Genomic DNA, 19,592 nt, shown 5'->3' with positions numbered 1-19,592 from the left:
TGTGACTCAGTCAATAGAGCCTCGACTTCATGACTGAAAACATTTACTCAATGGTATTTGTCTGCTATATTCTTCCCACAAACATGTCCATGCCTATGACTGATTTAGCACGGGTGTTCAATTTCAAATGAACTTAAGGCTATAGTAACTAGACAGCATTTATGTTTGTTTAGGACTTTTTCCCTTAAAAAAAAAAATCTCTACAAAACCTTTTTATTAACAAAGGCTAACAATTCAAAATTTACATAATGGTAATTACCATTACTTCAACACATTGCCCAGAAACATTAAAAATTCCACTGTCTTCAGTAGATATCTGACTATGCACTGCAGCTCCTAAAGTACACCTGTTCCTTGTATAGTATTACTAATTGTGTTAAGACTTAATATCCTGGCAGTGGTGGTGCACACCTTTAATCCTAGCACTCAGGATGCAGAGGCAGGCTAATCTCTGTCCAGCCTAGTCTACAAAGCAAGTTCCATGACAGGGCTACACAGAGAAGCCCTGTCTTGGACGCCACCCCCTCCCAAAAAAAGACTTAATATTCACCAAAAGAATGTTCTATGAACATTTATAGTTTAGAACATTTCAGAAATCATACTGATTTTATTTCCTTTATTGCAAATAAACTCAGGTTCCTGCTTATTTGTACCCAAATAAAGCTATTTTAGAAGTCAATATTTAATTTTTGTAAGGTTTTTCTTTTTAATTATTTACTTAAGGAGATAATTAGATTAGGGAATTTCTATTCCTTTAGAAAAATGAAATAATTACATAAAGTAGCTCAATTAAAGAGTTGCATTGGAATCACAACAAACAATTCTTGCTTAATTGAGAGAAAAATATGAAACCAAACTCCTCTCTGTAAAACTAAGACCATGTATTCTATTATTTCTAGGTCATGTGCCATACACATTACTAAAGTATTACAGCACACACTACATACCACTGGCCAAGGATTGTGTCCCTTCTCTGGGGATACTACATCACATCCCCAGTACCTTGTGTGTGCCCAGCATAAGACAAGCATGAATAAATGCTGAGTAAATAAATTCTGACTTTAAAAATGAACTTTATGATTGAAACTTAAAGTGTTTTTCACTGTTAGACTGTATTTATTAAAACAATGGACTCTATCAACCAGGATGAAACCTAGATGAATATTAAGCTCTCCTTCCACAGTGTTCTATCTGTTCACATTAATTTGAAAATTCCTACCTAGCCACGAGTGGACTGGGCTGCAGGCATGAAGTCCAAAGGATCAAGATTAAATTTCTGTAGTGGCCCCCTGAAAACCAGCTATTAGTTCAAATCCCACTATGGTTTCTGTTGGATTATTTAAGCCCTGGGAAAGAAAGTCATAGGCAGCTTTGATGTACCTTCCCTTAGTGGGCAATTTTCATGTAGTTGTTCACTGCAGAAATAAAACTTGAAGTATTAAAAGGGGCATATGTTGGAGGGGAGTCCTGAAACTGGAGAATTGATCCTGAAATACAAACTTTACCTCTTGCACAATTTTGCATAAGACTGGCAGTGAAGATGATAATTCAGGTAAAAAAGTTACAGATTGTGCTGAGTTTGACAACTCGGTGTATCAGTGTGTAAACGGACTATAAATTACACAGCTGTGAAGAGTCTTTGAGATGATTGAATATTAAGTAGACAGTGATATGCCTAAAATCAGACTTCCAAAAGACAGACATCCAGTCCTCATAGTCCAGTGGATTTTAATATCACTTCAAATATTTGAAGGAGTGCTTTAAGTGCATTGAAGGGATTGTTTTTTGCTGTTAACTTATCTATTCTTAAAGCATTAGATAAATACATATCAGATTTGGGAAGTACTTAGCAATGTTTGTTCACAGTTGAGAGACTAGTCAACCATGCATTTTCAAAATTTCATACTTTATTCTTTTAAAGATTTACTCCCCTTGTAGCCTCCTACCCCCAAGTCTCAGCCTTGAAGCTAACACTGAAATTTATTTTTAAATTTTATTATTATTATTATAAACAAAAGAAACATTCTTGATTTGTCAGCAGGATTGTTATATGAAGAGAATGAATTGTAGAGCTGTCCAAACTCTCCTTGTCCCCCATCTTGACCAACACTGAATGCAGCAGCACTATAAAACCCAGTAACGCTCATCACAGGTCCACATAAAGCCCAGCCTTGCAACTTTGATCTCAACGCCTGCTAAGCTGTAATTGTCTCAAATCATCTTCAACTTCTCGACCAAAATTAAAACTACTTTTAAGGACTAAAGCTCAAAAAAAGACTTAAAATAGTTAGGCTAAGAAAGAACACTCTGACACAAGGGGATTATACTAATTCTTATGAGAACTTTTTATATATGTTAAAATTGTTTGAATTACAAAAATTTAGTAGCATGTAAATATAGCCCAAATGATTATTATTTCTTACTGGGTCTGCCTTACCAGGAAAAGCTACTAGGAATCTTACAGTAATTTAGCTAACATAGAATGGACTTTTATTCAATATTTTCCATTGCTTTTTTTTTTTCCATTTTTCCCCTTTTCTAGAAAAAATATACTATTTGGGAGAATGACCATGACTAATAGCAGTGGAAAGCAAGACAAAGCCTTTGTGAACAGTCTAACTACACTATGAAGGATGATAAACTCTCGGACATGCTAGAAGTGAATCAAAGGGAAGCCCATAAATCTGTGATCCCTCAGTCTTAGTAGAACCAACCATAAGGTTTCAGATGAAGCTGTAATTACTAATTAATTCATTCAGTGACTAGATGAAACACAGAGCAGGGATGGTTCAAAAGCTTCATTACTCTGGTTCACACCAACACTCACAGCTGGTAAGAGAATTAGCAAGGAATCAACTGCATGCACCAAAACCCCAAGACAGAGTCTCAGGTCTTCAGTCTCTTCCACAGGCATTGCTAGTTTAAGTCCAAAACCCAGGGAATACTGGCACTTAGAGAAAAGAGGTTTCCACTGTCATTTTAAAATAAGCATTTAAGATAAAAGCTAACAGTTTGCACGAACAGAAAAAAAAATTAGGTAATGCTAAAACAAATGCTAATAATTTAGTGTAATGTACAAAAATTACCACTTTTACTTAAGTATGCCTTAAGAAAAAAGTACAAATTGTATTTACATAATTATACACTTTGTCTTTGACTTCTTTTTCTTCTTTTTACCATCTTTGCTCATCTTTTCTTTATGTTTTCGAATTTCTCGGACTAATGTATAGAAGGCATCATCAACACCCTGAAATATATAAAAAGGAATTAAAATGTTAATGCACATGATGGTCTGAGGTGCCCCAATGACAGACTTTCATTGTTGATGGAATCATTAATACTAACAAAGAGTACGTCCAGTTTATGTTGATGTTCTGGCAGATGAATGGGCCAGAATGTTAGGATTAAGTATCTCTTCATAGATACTCTGACATCTTTAATTAAAATTTTTATGATATTCAAAACAACTTATTATGTATGAGTGTTTTGTCTGCATGTATGTCTGTACATCGTGTGAGTACAGTGCTCAACAGAGGCCAGAAAAAGGCATCAGATCCTCAGGGACAGGAGTTACTAACAGTTGTTAGTGCCGGGTGGGTGCTGGGTGGCTAAGTCCTACGGAAGAACAGCCAGCGCTCTAACCACTTAACCATCTCTCCAACCCTAGTATTCTACAGAAATAGAAAAATCTAACTTTCACAACACACAATAATAGTAAGTGGCACAGAACATTACATACGCTTAACAAATGACTTATTTTTCCCCCAAAGGACTTGATTTTCTACTAATTTTTTCCGATTAGCCAACTCATCACTCAATTTCCAATGCCTGCAGCTCTGTATGGTAGGTGTGCCTTTGTATATACAATGTAATTGTCCCAAGTTTCTGGACTTTAAACAGGAAGCCATGGGACTCTAAGAACTGCTGCCTTGAAAGATGCAATGCCCCAACCTCTGGCAATGAGCAAAGTTGTCTGCGAGGTGGTGTACTTGACCACACTGAAAAAGATTCTCTGACTGTTTAAGTTACTGTTCAACTTGTCATATAAACGCTCATCTTCAAAGAACATTCAGTATTAGTCATTAAGGCATATATCTATGTGTCATTAAAGCAAAACACCTAAATTAGTTGTGACTAAAACTGATTATGTCAGATTAATTCCCAACCTCCTAGACTTTGGCATGAAAAGTACATTCTATAAGTAGAACCAACTTTAGACCTTCAATATACAAGTTCATATTGGAGTCAGTCCTTGCCTTATCTGTGTTAAAAGCAAAAGTGAAGCTGAAGAAAAAAGTGGCCATGCTTTATTTCATCTGTTCATCCTAGTAGGAACTACAGAAAGAAATTTTAACCTAATAATGCTTCCAAACCTAGACAATAGAGGGAGTCTGGAGAACAAGTACCCACCACATTTAAGCCACTTGAATACTTTCAAGTTACAGTTAACTCATATTGACAACTAATCTCTAATTCGGGAAAGCATGACCAGTACAGTTAAAAGGCAGAGTGGCACTGTAGCTTGCTCACATTTCATAGACAGAAACAGCATAAGTCAGTATCGGCTATTTGAATACAAGTGAATAAATATATATTGCCCAAAACCCCCAATCTGCACTCACTGGTGCTTTTCACCTGCTGAAAACCATTACTGATACAACATAAGCAATACAGTCAGGCTTAATTAGACTGTGAGATCCATTCAGACAGATTCTTCCTTCCATGCTATCCTTAACACACAGTGAGAAACCCTTCCAATGACATAATAAATAAAAGTATCTATAACTCACTGGCACTTCATGACTTAGGGTCATAGACCCTTGGAATTGGATGAGGGTCATAGACCCTTGGAATTGGATGGAATCTTTTTGTCTGCATATGTATGCGTGTGAGAGGGAGATATGGGTGTGTGGGGAGGGGGGGGGAACCTGTGTATTCAAGTGGAGGTCAGAGGAGCACACTGGGAGTCTTTCTATCACTCTCCATCTTCTTCCCATGAAGCAAAGTGCCTCAATGAGACTGGAGCTAGGCTGGTGACCAGCAAACTCCACTGATTACTTTTGGCCCCTGCCCCAATGCTGGAATCACAGGTGTTATTTGACCAGTTTTTTGTGAGTTCTAGGGATCTGAACTCAGGTGCTCATGCTAGTGCAACAAGCATGCCTATTCACTGAACCATCTCCCAGCCCGGGATGGAATCTTATCTAACTCCCTTCTAACCTTCATCAATTCCCTCTGATCACACATTATGTTACCTACTCTATTTCAACAGTTTAAAATTTTACATTCATTTATGTTTGTGTTTGTGTGCATGGCATGGCACTCATGGAGGTCAGAGGACAACTTGCGGGTTCTCTTCTCCCACAAAGTGGATCTGAAGGCTCAAACTCAGGCCCTCAGGCTTGACAGCCATCTTATTAACCCTCAAAGTATTTTCATAATGGAGAAAAACCAATACTACTAAAACAATGATGCAGAAAAATAAAAATCCTGAGAGGGACAGCTGTAAGAAACTCTTTAAGGTGGATTAAATTACAAGCATTGAAGAGACAAGGAAAACAGAATTTAACAGCATTTACCCTCTTCTCAGGTTCTGACAGACTGTTAGCCTCTAGCTGCATTAATTCTAACTAGGTGACTTCAAAGTTAGAAATGTCATAGCTAATGTACACAGGGCAGTGGACTCCTTGTTCTTGTGGGAACTAATTCTCATAAAGTCACAGCTCATATTCTGGTAATTTTTTTTTCACTTATTCCTTTTCTAAGACTATGAACAACTAATTTGTATATATTTATCATTATTAAATAAAAATTTAAAATATTTATCTAACTGTAATTTTAAATATCATAAAACATACCCTTTCTTTATAAAGAAAGTGCTATGTGCACTAAAATCACAATGATTCAATTCATAGATTCAACTATTAACATTCAGGCCAGTCAGTGCTACAAACTGCATCTTTTAGACACTTAGAGCAGTGTGTGGTTCTGCCTTTGTTTTGAATATAATGTTAGGTGTACCACATACTCTAAATATTGTTCTGTTTTAAAATAATCTAAGAGTGAGGCTGTAGAAAGGGGGAATAAACTTAAAATCACCACTTAAATCTGCTCATGACACTTACTTCAAAGATTAACTTTTCAAATTGCATTTTTAATGTTAAATTGTATCACAATTTTCAAAACTGAAGTATGGTTTTATACAATGGTACAAATTCTAAGAGTTCATAATCCCTTTAGAAATCCATGCAAGTATTGCTTTGTTTCTGAATTTACATCTCTTAGTAGTCTTAAACACTAATTTTGTTTCACGTTCTCAAGGGACATATATATGGCAACAGCCTCCACAAATGTCAACTCACTGAGTGAAGAATTTGCTGAGCTGGACAAAGTATAATCTGGGTTTGACAGATTATACTTTGACAGGAAAGCCAAAGGGTCCATTCAGTCTTTACTAGGAAGTACCTATGTGTCAAGAATTTCAACATACAATGGACACACAAAGATTAAAATATATGGTCCAGCTCTAGAATTCTATTGTCTAATAAAAGAATAAAACATAAGCTATTTCAATGCAACATAGAAAGACATATAGTTAAAAATAGTATACTGGAAATATACAAAGCCACAATTCCCATTTTAAGGGTTGAAGAGATTCTTAGAGATTTGGGAATCACATGTGAGCTGGTTCATCAAACTAGGGATAAGAATACTGGTGATCCAAACAAGGGGCAGGACTGAAGGGTAGGCAGGGCTAACATGGTGTCTATGTACGAACAAAACTGTCAAGATGACATTTTTTCAGATATAAAGTTCCAAAAGGCTAGAGAGGAGGGAGAATGTTAAGGACCATATGAGGTATGTGTAGAGATCCTGAAGCTGTGATCACTGTATAAAGAAGTGACTAGATTGACAAGGAGACTGGCATTCCTCTCAAGCAACCTGAACAGTGAGTGACAGCAGCTACAAGTAAACAGCACAAGAGAAATCAGAAGGCCTGAACTAAGAAAGAATGTGGCAGACCAGTATCATAGGAATTGCTGTTTCTACTGCTGCTTCTAAATGGGTGCAGGAGCACGCAAAAGCACTCAGATCTCACTAGGTAGGAAGTGCTGTTGGCTCCTAGCTACAAAGCACAGGCAGAAACAGTTAACTTGTTAGGCCCTTTCCCACCTCTGGGCCATATTATTATTATTACACATTTTTTACTCAAAAGTTGCTGGCTATCTTAAAACTTAAATCTGATTTCCCTTAAAAATAAATTAATAGTTCCCAAATGCTTAACTTACTTAAAACTAATGAAGTCATTACAGCTTATTACAAATGCAGATTAGTCTATTGTAGCCATCAAAAGGTGTCAATTATAATTAATAATCACTTGTAAAATAAATGTACTCAGAAACAAATGACAAGTTTCTTATCTTTTAGCACTTCAAAGCAGAACACCATATCCAGTCACTCTGACTGCTTTGTTACCTTTGAAAGACATCTGCTTTGTACCAAAATGAATATGCTGAACTTACCAGATTACATTATAATGCATTTTTTAATTTTCACACAGCCAGGAGTCTTTTCTTCTTTGCTGATTTTTTTCAATCTGTACTGTCGGATCTCTCTCACCAATGTATAAAAAGCATCCTCCACTCTCTGCATTGTAAAACACAACTTCTTTAAAGTCTGTTTCATTTGGAAGAGTAATTTACTGGGATAGCCATGTGTAAGAAATTTGAATTATGAGCTTTATAGTTGAGAATTTTTTTTTTTAAGCAGACATCAGATTGAATAAAATTGAGGATGCGGCTTTAAAACATGAGCTAGAACTTGGTTTGTTCTCAAAAGTATTTAATTTTTTATTAGAATTAAGAGTTTAACATTTTTAATTAGGAATCAGAGGAGACTGTAAAAAGCCTAACTGTATGTCTCTGTTTCTCGATACAATAACTGAAGTTTGAGGAACTGCCTTGGACAAAGGAAGACAAGTGATCTCCACAGATGTCACCTTCCACCCAGTTGGGGAGCAGAGTGAGAGGCAGACTAGGGACATGAAGCCTTGCTAAAACCAAACCCAAAACTCATGTCCCAACCAAGGTGAGTCCAGACACTGGAACCTCCAGTTTCATCTTCAATTAGGTACTTTCTAATCAATTTCTAAGTCCCTACGTCCATCTGAGACTGGTACACAGTGGATGGGTAATTACAGTATTTAAATAAGTTAAAATAGGAGTTATTTACCAAAATAAGAAATTCCACAAACTATTTGAAGTAAATGATAGGAGCAAACCTTTTGTATCTTATACAAGTCTCAAACAGCCTGCAGAGAACTGCCCAGACAACACTGTCTAAGGGGGTTCTTTGTAATTATGTGAGGATGTGCCGTACTTTATGTTCATGAGTGTTTTGACTGCATCTGTGTCTGTGCACCTTGTGCACACCTGGTGCCTTCAAGGTCAGAATCAATCAGATGGCCTAGAACTGGGTCACAATGGCTGTGAACCACTTATATGGAACTGAACCCAGAACCTCTGAAGAACAGTAAGTGCTCCTAACTGCTGAGCCATCTCTCCAGCCCCTCTAATGGGGTTTTCTGACTCAAGGCTGTGGTATAAAGCTATAGCAAGGAGAATCATAAACAGCCTTTAGGGAGAGAAAGGTTTTCAACTTTCTCAAAACAGAAAATTAGGCAATAGCCTAAAAGGCACAAAGTACTTATAACTGTAATGCTAATTTCATCAGAAAAATACACCACCAAAGGCGAAGTTTATCTAAGAGAAGTCCAGAAACTTCACATACATGTAGTACAAATTCAACCTCAGATGTAATATTCCATTCTTCTTTAAATAAAAAAAAAGATAAATACTTAGGAAAGCTGGCATATTTTACTACATATTTAATTTTAAACATTTTATTTCATTTTAATAATGAATTGCTTACATAGGGGACTGGTATATTATTTTTCTACAATTGGTAAAAATCAAAGTTTCCATTGAACCAAATGTGATAAATGTATCTAGCACCTAAGAAGCTAATATAACAAAAACAATTTATAATTTTAAATTCAATCAGGCACTCGGTATTGAGGGAAGTAAGTCAACAAAGAAGGATTGATTTTTGCATGTGTAACTCATTTGCTACCTTCAACAGTTAAGAAAAAGATACTTCAATTATTTAGGGCACATTAAGTTTTACAAATCTCAAGAATGTATTAAGAACCACTTCAGTGAAGGTCAGTAATTTACCTTTAAAATTCATAAAATTGAGTTTCAGTAAACAAGCAGGCATTTAAATAATGATTCCATATTAAAATATATACTTCTGGCTAATACCATGTGCCATCCAGTGAAAAATACTCATTTAAAATGATCTAATAATAAAAATTATTATAGTTCTAGAAAAATCTTTTCTAAAAAATATTTCAATGTGTGTACAGGTGTCTTTGGAGGCCAGAGCTGGAGTTACAGGTGGTTGCTAGCCACCCAAGTGGGAGGCAGAAACCAAAGTCATGTCCTCTCAAAGAGCAGCAAGCACTCTTTTTTTTTTTTTTTTTTTTGGTTTTTCGAGACAGGGTTTTTCTGTGTTACAGTCTGGCCTGCCTGTCCTGGAACTCACTCTGCAGACCAGGCTGGCCTCTGAGATCCGCCTGCCTCTGCCTCCTGAGTGCTGGGATTAAAGGTGTGTGCCACCACTGCCCGCTGTAGAGCATGCTTAATACCTGAGCCATCTCTCCCGCTCTCCAATCCAATCTTATTTTAATGGAATCAATTTAATCACCTAACTACTTATCCTACAGAGGAAGAAACATTTTCAACTTTTAAAAATCACTAAATGTGGCATTTAAAATAACATCCCCACTTGTATCTGCGTGTACTAGTTTTCAGTAGTTTTATCATTCATTCTCAAGGCAAAAGTTTTATTATTTATCCATTCTTCAAAAAGATATCAAAAATGTTCATATTATATAAAATAAGTTATTTAAGATAAATTACTTGCAAAGCATTTAAAATGTAAAGCAAGACTAGTCAATTTATATTTTCATAAATAATTCTTCTCTTTTAACTTGAAAGCCAACAAAAGAAATTCTCCATATATTTATATATTTATTTATACAGAGAAAGAGACAAACCAGGCAAAAGCTCATATTTTCTTAAAACCTTAAAGAATGTACATCTTTATTCCTCCTTTTTAAAAAAACTTACAATGTCAATGTAGAGGTCAATGTGCTATGAAGGGAGGAAAAAGAGGGATCTGTCCTCTAATTTAACAGAAGCAAAATTTGAGTTTAACAGTTTAATGTGTCTGCTTTTTTAGTGTGAGCATCCCCATCACCAATACAAGAATATTTGATTTTTGTTTCCAGCAATGCAGAGAGAGAATTGGAAGCCAGTAATTAAAGAGACAACTACCCATCACCAGGAATTCAGTATTAGGATCTCAGTGGCCAAGATAATTAATAACACAAAAAATAGTTACTACAGAAAAACTTTCCATTTCTTAGTTTTATGAATATAAAATTTAAATTTAAAAAAGTTATTTACCACATTTTCCATACTTAGTTATTCCTTGAAAATAAGCTTCAAAGTTATACTGACATCAAGAACTTGAAAACAATGTTATTTACCCTCATCCTACCACCAGCACTCTCTCTTACTTCTAAACACTACATATGGTACATGACTATAATGTAGACTACTAATTTTAATATTCTGAACTTTGAAGTAACATTTAAAAATAAGGTAACTACAACTCCTTGTTAAACCCTTAAGATGCATAGTGGTTTGTCCTTGAGGGTATAACTTATTGGACATTTGCTCACTTTAAAGGAAAATGAAAATATCTATTTATAAACAAGAGTATCCAAGTTTAAGTATGTAATTCTTTTTTAAACAGAGTTCTGACAATATTTTGAGCACAAAGCAGACGAGACTATGGAAACAGAGCACCCCCTTAGAGACCTGCTAACAAATAAACATTTTCATTTGCTCTCAGTAAGTGCATTTTTATCATTGTTTTCTTCCCTGTTGAATCTGCAAAACACCGTGCAGAATTCTGTCAAGGGAATGACATGCATGTAGCACCAACTGTGGCTCCACACAGAAGCAAGCACACTGGCCTTCTGGGAGAGGGGTGGAGAAACCAGACCTAGTTCCCAGTACCAACCTCACCTCCCTGCCTTTCCTCCAGAATCCCTGTCAAACTATAACCCATCTCAGGACTACTGAAGTACAACCACACAGCAAGTGTTCAGTAACTGCCCACTTCTAACTCCAAGTTCAAAACACTGACCTCACAGGAAAAAGAACAATTATCAGATAAGGTACCTGAGGTTTTAAAATTTGTTTTGCTTTCTTAAACAGTTTTATGATAAGCTTTCTTTCTGAGAGGCTTTCTATCAACTAATTTTATATATCTAGAAATTAACAACAAACCAAGAAATTAGTGACTATTGGGTGACTTTTAAGTTTGGAAACTAACTTTACATTGCTCAAATCAAGACCACCAAATGTAAAAAAGCTAGACTGGCTATTCTGAGACCCCTGCTTATCATCTACCTGACACCCAGTCACTCTGACTTTTGTTTTTAGCAGCCTGGCAAACTCACAACTAATCTCAAGGTGTTAGAATCTCAAGATGTTAGGGGTTTCATCTCAACAGCCTTTTCTGACATGAAGTCCAAAGGAATCAGAAAAATCTGTCAGTTCCTAAGTGTCTTAATAATTGTGAAGTATCAATCTTTCTAGACTATGAATATCAGGGCCACATAATAGCATACCAGCAAATTTAATTTAGTTTAATTTAGTTTCTTTACCCATTCAGATAAAACCACAAAAATAGCTAAGCACAATGCCACACATCTGTAGTCCCAGGGACTGGGGATGGGGACAGATGGACGGACACACACACAATCAATCAATCCACCTATCTATTTATCTACCAATCACCTATCTATCTATCTATCTATCTATCTATCTCTCTATCTACCTACCCACCTACCTATCTATCACCTACCTATCTACCATTATATACTGGTAAGTTAATGTGTATTTTAAAGTTAGCAAGTAATGTACTGGTAAAAATATATTCTGCAACCCTTATCTTAAAAAGTAGTAAAATATATTTTTTTTTCACTAAATACACAAATTTCGCTTTAAAATAGTAAAATCAGGTTTTGACTTTTAGGTCAAGGGTCTTGTGTAACTACTAGAATCTCATCAACTATAACCTAGAGGTGAAATTAGCATATTCCAGCCAATTATAGGCAGGATCAATTGTTCTGGTATAAGCTGACAAGGAGTATGACATTTTCAAGGATTCTTAGGGAAAATGATGTGTTAAAACACCACGTCACTATCTGGGCCCTGCAAAAAATGCTTGCCGTGCCATGACTTACATCTTTGAGAACTTCTGAATGAATGTTCAGTTCCTATTACCATAAATACATTTTTTTTTGGTGCTTTTGTTAAGCTCATGAACAAGAACAGGTTGCTAACAAAACAGAATAAGGACATATATATTTAATTAAAATAACAAATAAGCAAATAAAAGATAGTAACAAAATACTACCCCAAAAGGAGCTTCAAATTTTCACAAAAACTGGAGATGTAAAATTTATTAAAATGTACACTGTATGTTATAAATTACCAAAATTATTTGGAGTAGCTCTTTAGAATCTTCTAAAACTTTATAAATATCAGTTTCAAGAAATATTAATGACTCTTCAAAGCAAATTAATTTCTAAACAAATCAACAAGTACATTGAAAAGTGAGTATCTAAGTTATAGTTTAGCAACATACTGTTACATAAAAGAGACCAACAGAATAGGGTATAAATACAAGGGCTAAGCATAGCTTAAGAATTTCTTGTGTATCTTACCTCTCTATACATGTTAGATGACTCAAACTAACTATCTAAAAAGCAAATTTAAGTTAAGCAAATTTAAGTTAATTTCTGTACCATATGTCTTTAAACTGACAAAGTAAGCTGGCACATGCCTGTCATCCCAGCACATAGGAAGTAGAGAGGCAAGAGTTCAAGGCCAGCATCTGCTACATAATGAGTTTGAGATTTGCCTGGGCTGTACAACTGTCAAAACACTAAAACCATACAAAAATGAACAAAGCAAAAAAATCTTAAAAGGTGTGTAGGTATGAGAGAGAGAGAGAGAGAGAGAGAGAGAGAGAGAGAGAGAGAGAGAGAGAATACACACTGTTAAAGCTAAAAGGCTATTTTAAAAGGAAGCAGGCAGCGTTCTAATCAATTATGAACATAGTACACTAAAGCATTTCTGTCACACACAAATAATAAATTCAATGCAGTTATCTTAATCTCTTCTCAAGTGAGAAGTGGAGAGCAACACTAAGATAACCAGGAGTCTCTTTTCGCTGTGCTCTGAGGCCTTTCTACTCAACCAGCACTACCAGAAGTGCAAAGAAGTGCAAATCACAGGCTTCAACACAAACCAACTGGATTCAAGTTTGGATTTTGACTTTAATAAGGTCAGCTGGTTTGTGTGCATGTTCAAGTATGAGAGGCTCTTCTATGTCTCGGACTTTTCCTTTTCTTTGTGAAATGTCAGCTACAATGATCACTAGTATAAAAGGCATCTTTCTTCATAAGTTTAAACAATGCAAGTAGTAAAATGTTAATGGTAAAGTCTACATAGTAGGATTTTAGATGTTTTCAAAAAAATTCTTACATTTCATATTTGAATCCTTTCAAAAGAAGTGTTTCTAATGTAAAAGAAAGTCAGAGATATTACTATAATTCTGTTTTCTGAGATGCTTTCTGAGGAAAATCCAGGAGACTGGTCAGAGAGGACAAGGAAATAGAACATAGAATCAAACCTCCTCCTGTCTTTAGAGCATGGGATGGACATGAATGAAACAACTCCTCTATCGTGAAGTCAAGTAATGAACATCAGATCTCTGTAAATTCTTAGTCAACTAAGAACACACTGGTACCCAGGAGACACCCATGTGACAGCCAAACTACAGAAATTCATTTTTTAATTCAAATGAAGCCTTCAAACAGAATTCACTATTTTATTTCAATATGTACCCTATCTGTACAAACAAGAGGCACATTATGACCTCCTAGGGAAATTTTCTTTGTATTTCTCCATCCAGCTGCATGTTTGAAATTTGTTTAAATTTTTACATCTCTCACAAATTCAGTAACATTTCTAGGATGACTCTTATATACTTGGTCATGAAATGAAGTGCTCCTCAATTTTTTAAAAACATCACAGAAGTTGAACTTTATAAAATCATTTTATGGGGGTTCCCATAAAAGCTCCAAATAAATTTATGAACTATAAGTTGACTAATTACCCAGTACATGAAACTGTTTTCCATCAAGTCTTTATGAACTCATTTCTAGGACTCTTTTTCCTATATGCTAAATTGTTACTGCAAACAAACAAATGATGTAATTATTAACTGAAGTTTAAAATTATTTTTAAAATGAAGATGATTTTGAAACAAAATTCAGGCTCTGACATGTACCTTTGTCAGAACAATGTAGTGAGTAATTTAAGAATGTCTATTCACTTTCTAAATATTCCCTTATTTTAATAACAACTTTCTCTCTAAAGAAATAGATCTCCAAAAAATTTCTGCCTAAATATAATTCAAATATAACAAAATTTAATCTAGAAACATAAATTCTTTTTTTTGTTTGTTTTTTCAGTTTGTTTTTTGTTTTGTTTTTTCGAGATAGGGTTTCTCAGTATAGCCCTGGCTGTCTCGGAACTCACTCTATAGACCAGGCTGGCCTTGAGCTCACAGAGATCCACCGGCCTCTGCCTCCTGAGTGCTGGGATTAAAGGTGTGTCCTAACACACCCAGGTGAAACATGAATTCTTAAAACTGCTTTTAAAATAGTACACTCAAAATTTATTCCACTGTTATTTGTCTTTATCATTTAAGTGGGAATTTTTTCCCACATTTCTTGAATCCTTAATGTAAAATGTACTCTAAGAAAAATTTTCAGTATGAAAAGAAAACAAAATACCAGGTATAGTGGAGCATACCTGTAAGCATGCATCTAGAAGAGAGTCAGTTCCCAGGCTGGGGAACATAGAGAGACCCTGTTTCAGTCCTTACCATAACAAGAAGAAAGAAAAAGTAAGAAAGAGAGAGAAATTAAAAAACAAAACCAAAAAAAAAAAAACCCTCAAAGTAATATCATGGTACCTGGATAAAAAGTGCTGTCCACTCAAGAGAAGACATTTGCCAAATAAACATTATTTTATACTCTATGTCAGGATAATAGAGAGAAAGACAGGTGAATCACACTAAATGATAAAATACAACAGTTATGCTAGCCTTCACACCCTCAAGGACTTACATTTGTTCTAGTTGTACTTACCTGTCTTGTCTTTGCTGAGGTTTCAATAAATGGAATCCCATAACTTCTTGCTAAGTCCTGAGCCTGTTTTGTGTCTACTGTTCTAGAAGGCAAATCACATTTATTCCCCACTAGGACCATAGGCACATCTTCAGAGTCTTTTACTCTTTTAATTTGTTCTCTGGGGAAAAAACAAATTTGAAACAGAAGCATGAGCGACACAAAATATTTCAAACTTCGCCCTCCATTTCTGTCCTACAGAACTTTACTGAGAGTTTTCTTCATATAAATTCCAGTTTCCACCATACCAAATTTTCCTTGCTTCTCTTACTTGTTTCTCCAAGACAGAAATCTTACATATCTGTTCAAAACTCAAATACTGATACAGTCTCAACTCCAACAGAAAGGATTCATTCGCATGAGTGTATACAACAATAAGAAACATACTGGAACGTTCCAAACCAAAATTTGGTTTAAAATTGTCTTAGAAACATGATACATAAGTATGTATCAGACAATTGAAAATATTTTCATCCACTGAGTATGGTCCCGGCCAGCCAAAGCTGTATAGCGAAACCCTGACTCAAGAGTAAGTCTGTGCTTGTTTTTACCCAACATGAATTATCAGCATTCATACAACTTGCACCTCTCCCTGCCATCTGTGGGAAAATATTCTGAGGACCACGAATGAATGCTTCAAAGTGGGGATGGTACCAAACCCTTCATATACTATTTCTCCTGTATGTACATATCAATAATATAGTCTAATTGACAAGTATAGGAAGAGACTAAAAAACAAAAATTGTAACAGTATGTAATAGAAGCTATTCAAGGATTAGGCATCATTTATTCCTAGAAATTTCTAATTAGTATTTTCAGACTTTGGTGAGCATGAGTAAAATGTCAAAGAATTAAACTATGGGTAAGGGGGACTACTGTACTACTCAAGTGAGAAAGATAATCATTGGAAAGATTGATTTTAATTTTAATTTTTAATCATATATACATGTGTCTGTGCATAGGTATGTGCATGTGAGTTCAGGTGCCAGTGGAGGTCAGGAGTATAGGATTCCTTGGAGCTGTAGTGGTCATGAGATGACTGACACTGGGAATTAATTCGGGTCCTCTAGAAAAGCAACACATGTCAGTAACTGCTGGGCCATCTCTCCAGCTCTGAATACTTGATTTTTTTAAAAAAGAATAACACTAAAGAAACTACGATGTATATTCTTTAAAAGTCCTTCTCATGTGTTGTTGTCAATGTAACGTGCAAATAAATTCAAACTTAGAATAAAATTGTATTCCCTCACAACTTTCCGTGAATGTCTAAGATGTGACTTGGAAGCACAGTAGAGCTGGTTCCTATCCCCAGGTGGTCGCTACCACAAAGCTCACCTCTGCACCACTATAGAAAAGTACTTCCCACTCACTTCATCCCTATCACCAGGCCACTGCTCTTAACTAAGATGCTACTGTCTTACGTGGCACAGCCAGGAAGGGGGATATTGCTTAATGAACAGTGTAATGACTACTGTAAACCCTCAAGGAAAGATGTAGAAGACATTTCATAGAATGATTAAGTAATCTTATATACATTTGTCAGACTCTTCATATAAAAAACAAGTAACTGCTCTAATTCTCAACCTCTTGCACACTCTAAATGTATTTTTTAAAAAACCACATGCTTATCCAACCCATGAAATTCTATAATAATATATGATTACTTTTAAGACCATTTGAGTGGCACCATCTCAAAACATCTTTCCAGGTTGCTGTTTCTGGTTGGTATTTTTATGTATCTAAAACATTAAAAGCCTTATTTTTCTAGCACAGGGAAATATGAGAACAAAGGCCCTGGCCTCAGAAGGGCCTGTGCTCAGCCAGCACTACCACTATCTGCACAAACTGGGACAAGTAATGCAACTGCTACAAGCCCTAAGAACTGCATTTGTAAAACTAGAATTCTGTGACACAAAATGTTTTCAAATTTAAATAGATTATATGGGCATAACAATTAGCAAAGAATCAATAAATGAAAGCTATCATTACTTCTGAATGCCAACTTTCATATTCAACTTAAACCCACCTATAATGGTGAATATCTTCAAATGATTTAGTATTATTTATGGCAAATACACAAAGAAAGCCCTCCCCAGTCCTCATGTACTGGTCCCTCATTGCACTGTACTCCTCTTGACCTGCTGTGTCGAGAATATCCAAGAGACAGGTTTCTCCATCAATTACTACTTGTTTCCTGTAGGAATCCTGAGAAGGTAGAAACACAGTCTGGGTTATTATAGTGCATCTTTAAAAAGGTGGACATACCCAACTCAGCAACAGATTTCCCCCACTCAAAATGGGAAAAGCACTTCAGATAATCTCCAAAGTAGACAAATGGCCAATAAGCACTTGAAGACATCATTAAGAGAAATGCAAACCCAAACCATGACACACCATTTAGCACTCATTAAGATGACTACCGGCAAGTACCTTGGGAGGCAGAGGCAGGCAGTTTCTGTGAGTTCAAGGCTAGCATGTCTACACAGCAAGTTTCAGGTCAGCCAAGTCTCCATAGTGAGACACTGTATCAATGCCCCCCACCCAAAGAAACAAAAACCAACAAGTCAAGGGCCCCCAAAGATGATATGACAAAGACTTGAATCTTCCAGAAAAATCTGCCAATCCCTGTGGGTAAGCCAGTAAAGTAACTTCACAAATTTGAAGTACTCTGAAAACAAACTGTTTATTTCCTTACTTAAAAATAATCATCACATTATCAAAGTTACACAATACCAAAGTTCAGTCAATTTAAAATAGATTCTATAAGGAAACTAGTTAATGATGGAACAAAGAGAAGCACCAATATTTCACATTTTAAATGAATGTTATTTCCTGCCTTCAAAGAAGGTACATCAGGGTAGCAAGTTACTAATATCCTCAGTAAATTAGGACAAAATAAAGTCACTTAAACTCACTCAACACAGTAACAGAATAAGGAAAAGTTATTCCATGTAGTCCCCTTATCCCCAGCCAAAGTGCCATATTTTCCCTCTGTGAGGTAGTATAAAATTTCAAAATAAAATTGCAGGTGGAATTAAACCATTTGTGGTGATAAAATGAGGCACATTTCTTTTGGAAAGCAATTCTGTACTTATTTATTTGTTTGTTTGTTTATAGCATTACAAATGTTCATAGCCTTTGAAACAACAGCATGTATGATAATTTTAAGGAAATAACAGTTGACTTAAAAATGACAGTTATCCACTAGCAAGGCATCCTAAAAGGTGTTACAAAAATTTACATAGGTATTCAACAATAACTAAAAGTATTACATCATTATCTATTCTCAAAATGCACCAGAAATCCAGGCATCCACCACCACCACCCCTTAGTTGTCCCCTAGTACACATACAGATACAGATTCAGACACCCTTAGTCCACAGGCAGCTGTCTTGTCTGCGGCAGCCACTGGTTCCTAGCAGGTATCCTTCCTGTACTCTTAAGATCTGTTTTCTTCAAAATTTTAAAATTGTTCCAGCCCCTCTCAAACATTCTGCTAAAGATACTGCATATCTAAAATGAAACCACACAAAAACTACTGCTTCCAATATATTAGTTTGCATGAAGAGTTTTTTAAATCAACAGTTTAGTTTTAAATCTTTTTCAGTTTTTTAAAGTGTCTTCTAAAACCAAATGTGAGTTTAAGGTAAACTTTTAAAAGCTATAAATTTTAATAAGATAATGGAGTCATTTTTAATTATAAAATACTAACAAATTTAATACTAGTATTTTCATTCAAATCATACAGAATATAGATTTTTATGTAAAAACATCATCAGAATAACATGTACTATTTTAGAACATTTATGATATGGTAAAGACTAAGAACAGCTGAGTTTTTCAACTATCTTAAATTTTGGACCATGAAGAACTAAATCAAATGAGGTACAAATGTTAAGTTATGACAAAACAGCCAGGCTTTGAGGCACACATCTGTAATCCCAGGGAGGGAGGAGGCCAGTGGGAGTTATTATTATACAGTGAGTTTAATGCTAACCCTGGGCTACTTGAGAAAACTCAGTATCAAAAAAAAAAAAAAAAAAAAAGGCAAAAAGTTGGTGCACAAAGGATATGCATTACATCACTTTCCCAAACAATGAGAATATAACCATTCATCACTACTAACAAAAATTTCCTACTTCTAGTTAAAAAATAATTTTGATAAGCTAAAAATTTGTGTGGTTTTATC

The 19,592-nt window shown here is 35.4% G+C and overlaps 1 protein-coding gene across 4 annotated transcripts in view; it reads right to left on the bottom strand.

The window, feature by feature from the left end:
• Positions 1 to 1,711: 1,711 nt before the first annotated feature.
• Positions 1,712 to 19,592, bottom strand: part of Kras (KRAS proto-oncogene, GTPase) — a 32,291-nt gene continuing 14,410 nt past the window's right edge. For 2 of the 4 annotated variants that reach the window (XM_037203999.1, XM_037204000.1), the window contains 4 exons: positions 17,430 to 17,608; positions 15,365 to 15,524; positions 7,524 to 7,647; positions 3,171 to 3,247 (listed from right to left, as the gene is read on the bottom strand). In XM_037203999.1, the coding sequence (XP_037059894.1) occupies positions 7,528 to 7,647; positions 15,365 to 15,524; positions 17,430 to 17,608 (459 nt within the window). In that variant the 3' untranslated portion in view covers positions 3,171 to 3,247; positions 7,524 to 7,527. Of the gene's footprint in view, positions 3,248 to 5,858; positions 5,860 to 7,523; positions 7,648 to 15,364; positions 15,525 to 17,429; positions 17,609 to 19,592 lie in introns of all 4 variants that reach the window. The other 2 variants (XM_028891796.2, XM_028891795.2) reach the window with 2 other exon arrangements.

This window comes from Peromyscus leucopus, chromosome 3 (genome assembly GCF_004664715.2).
Source record: "Peromyscus leucopus breed LL Stock chromosome 3, UCI_PerLeu_2.1, whole genome shotgun sequence".
NCBI lineage: Eukaryota > Metazoa > Chordata > Mammalia > Rodentia > Cricetidae > Peromyscus > Peromyscus leucopus.
This window is presented reverse-complemented; position numbering and strand designations above follow the sequence as displayed.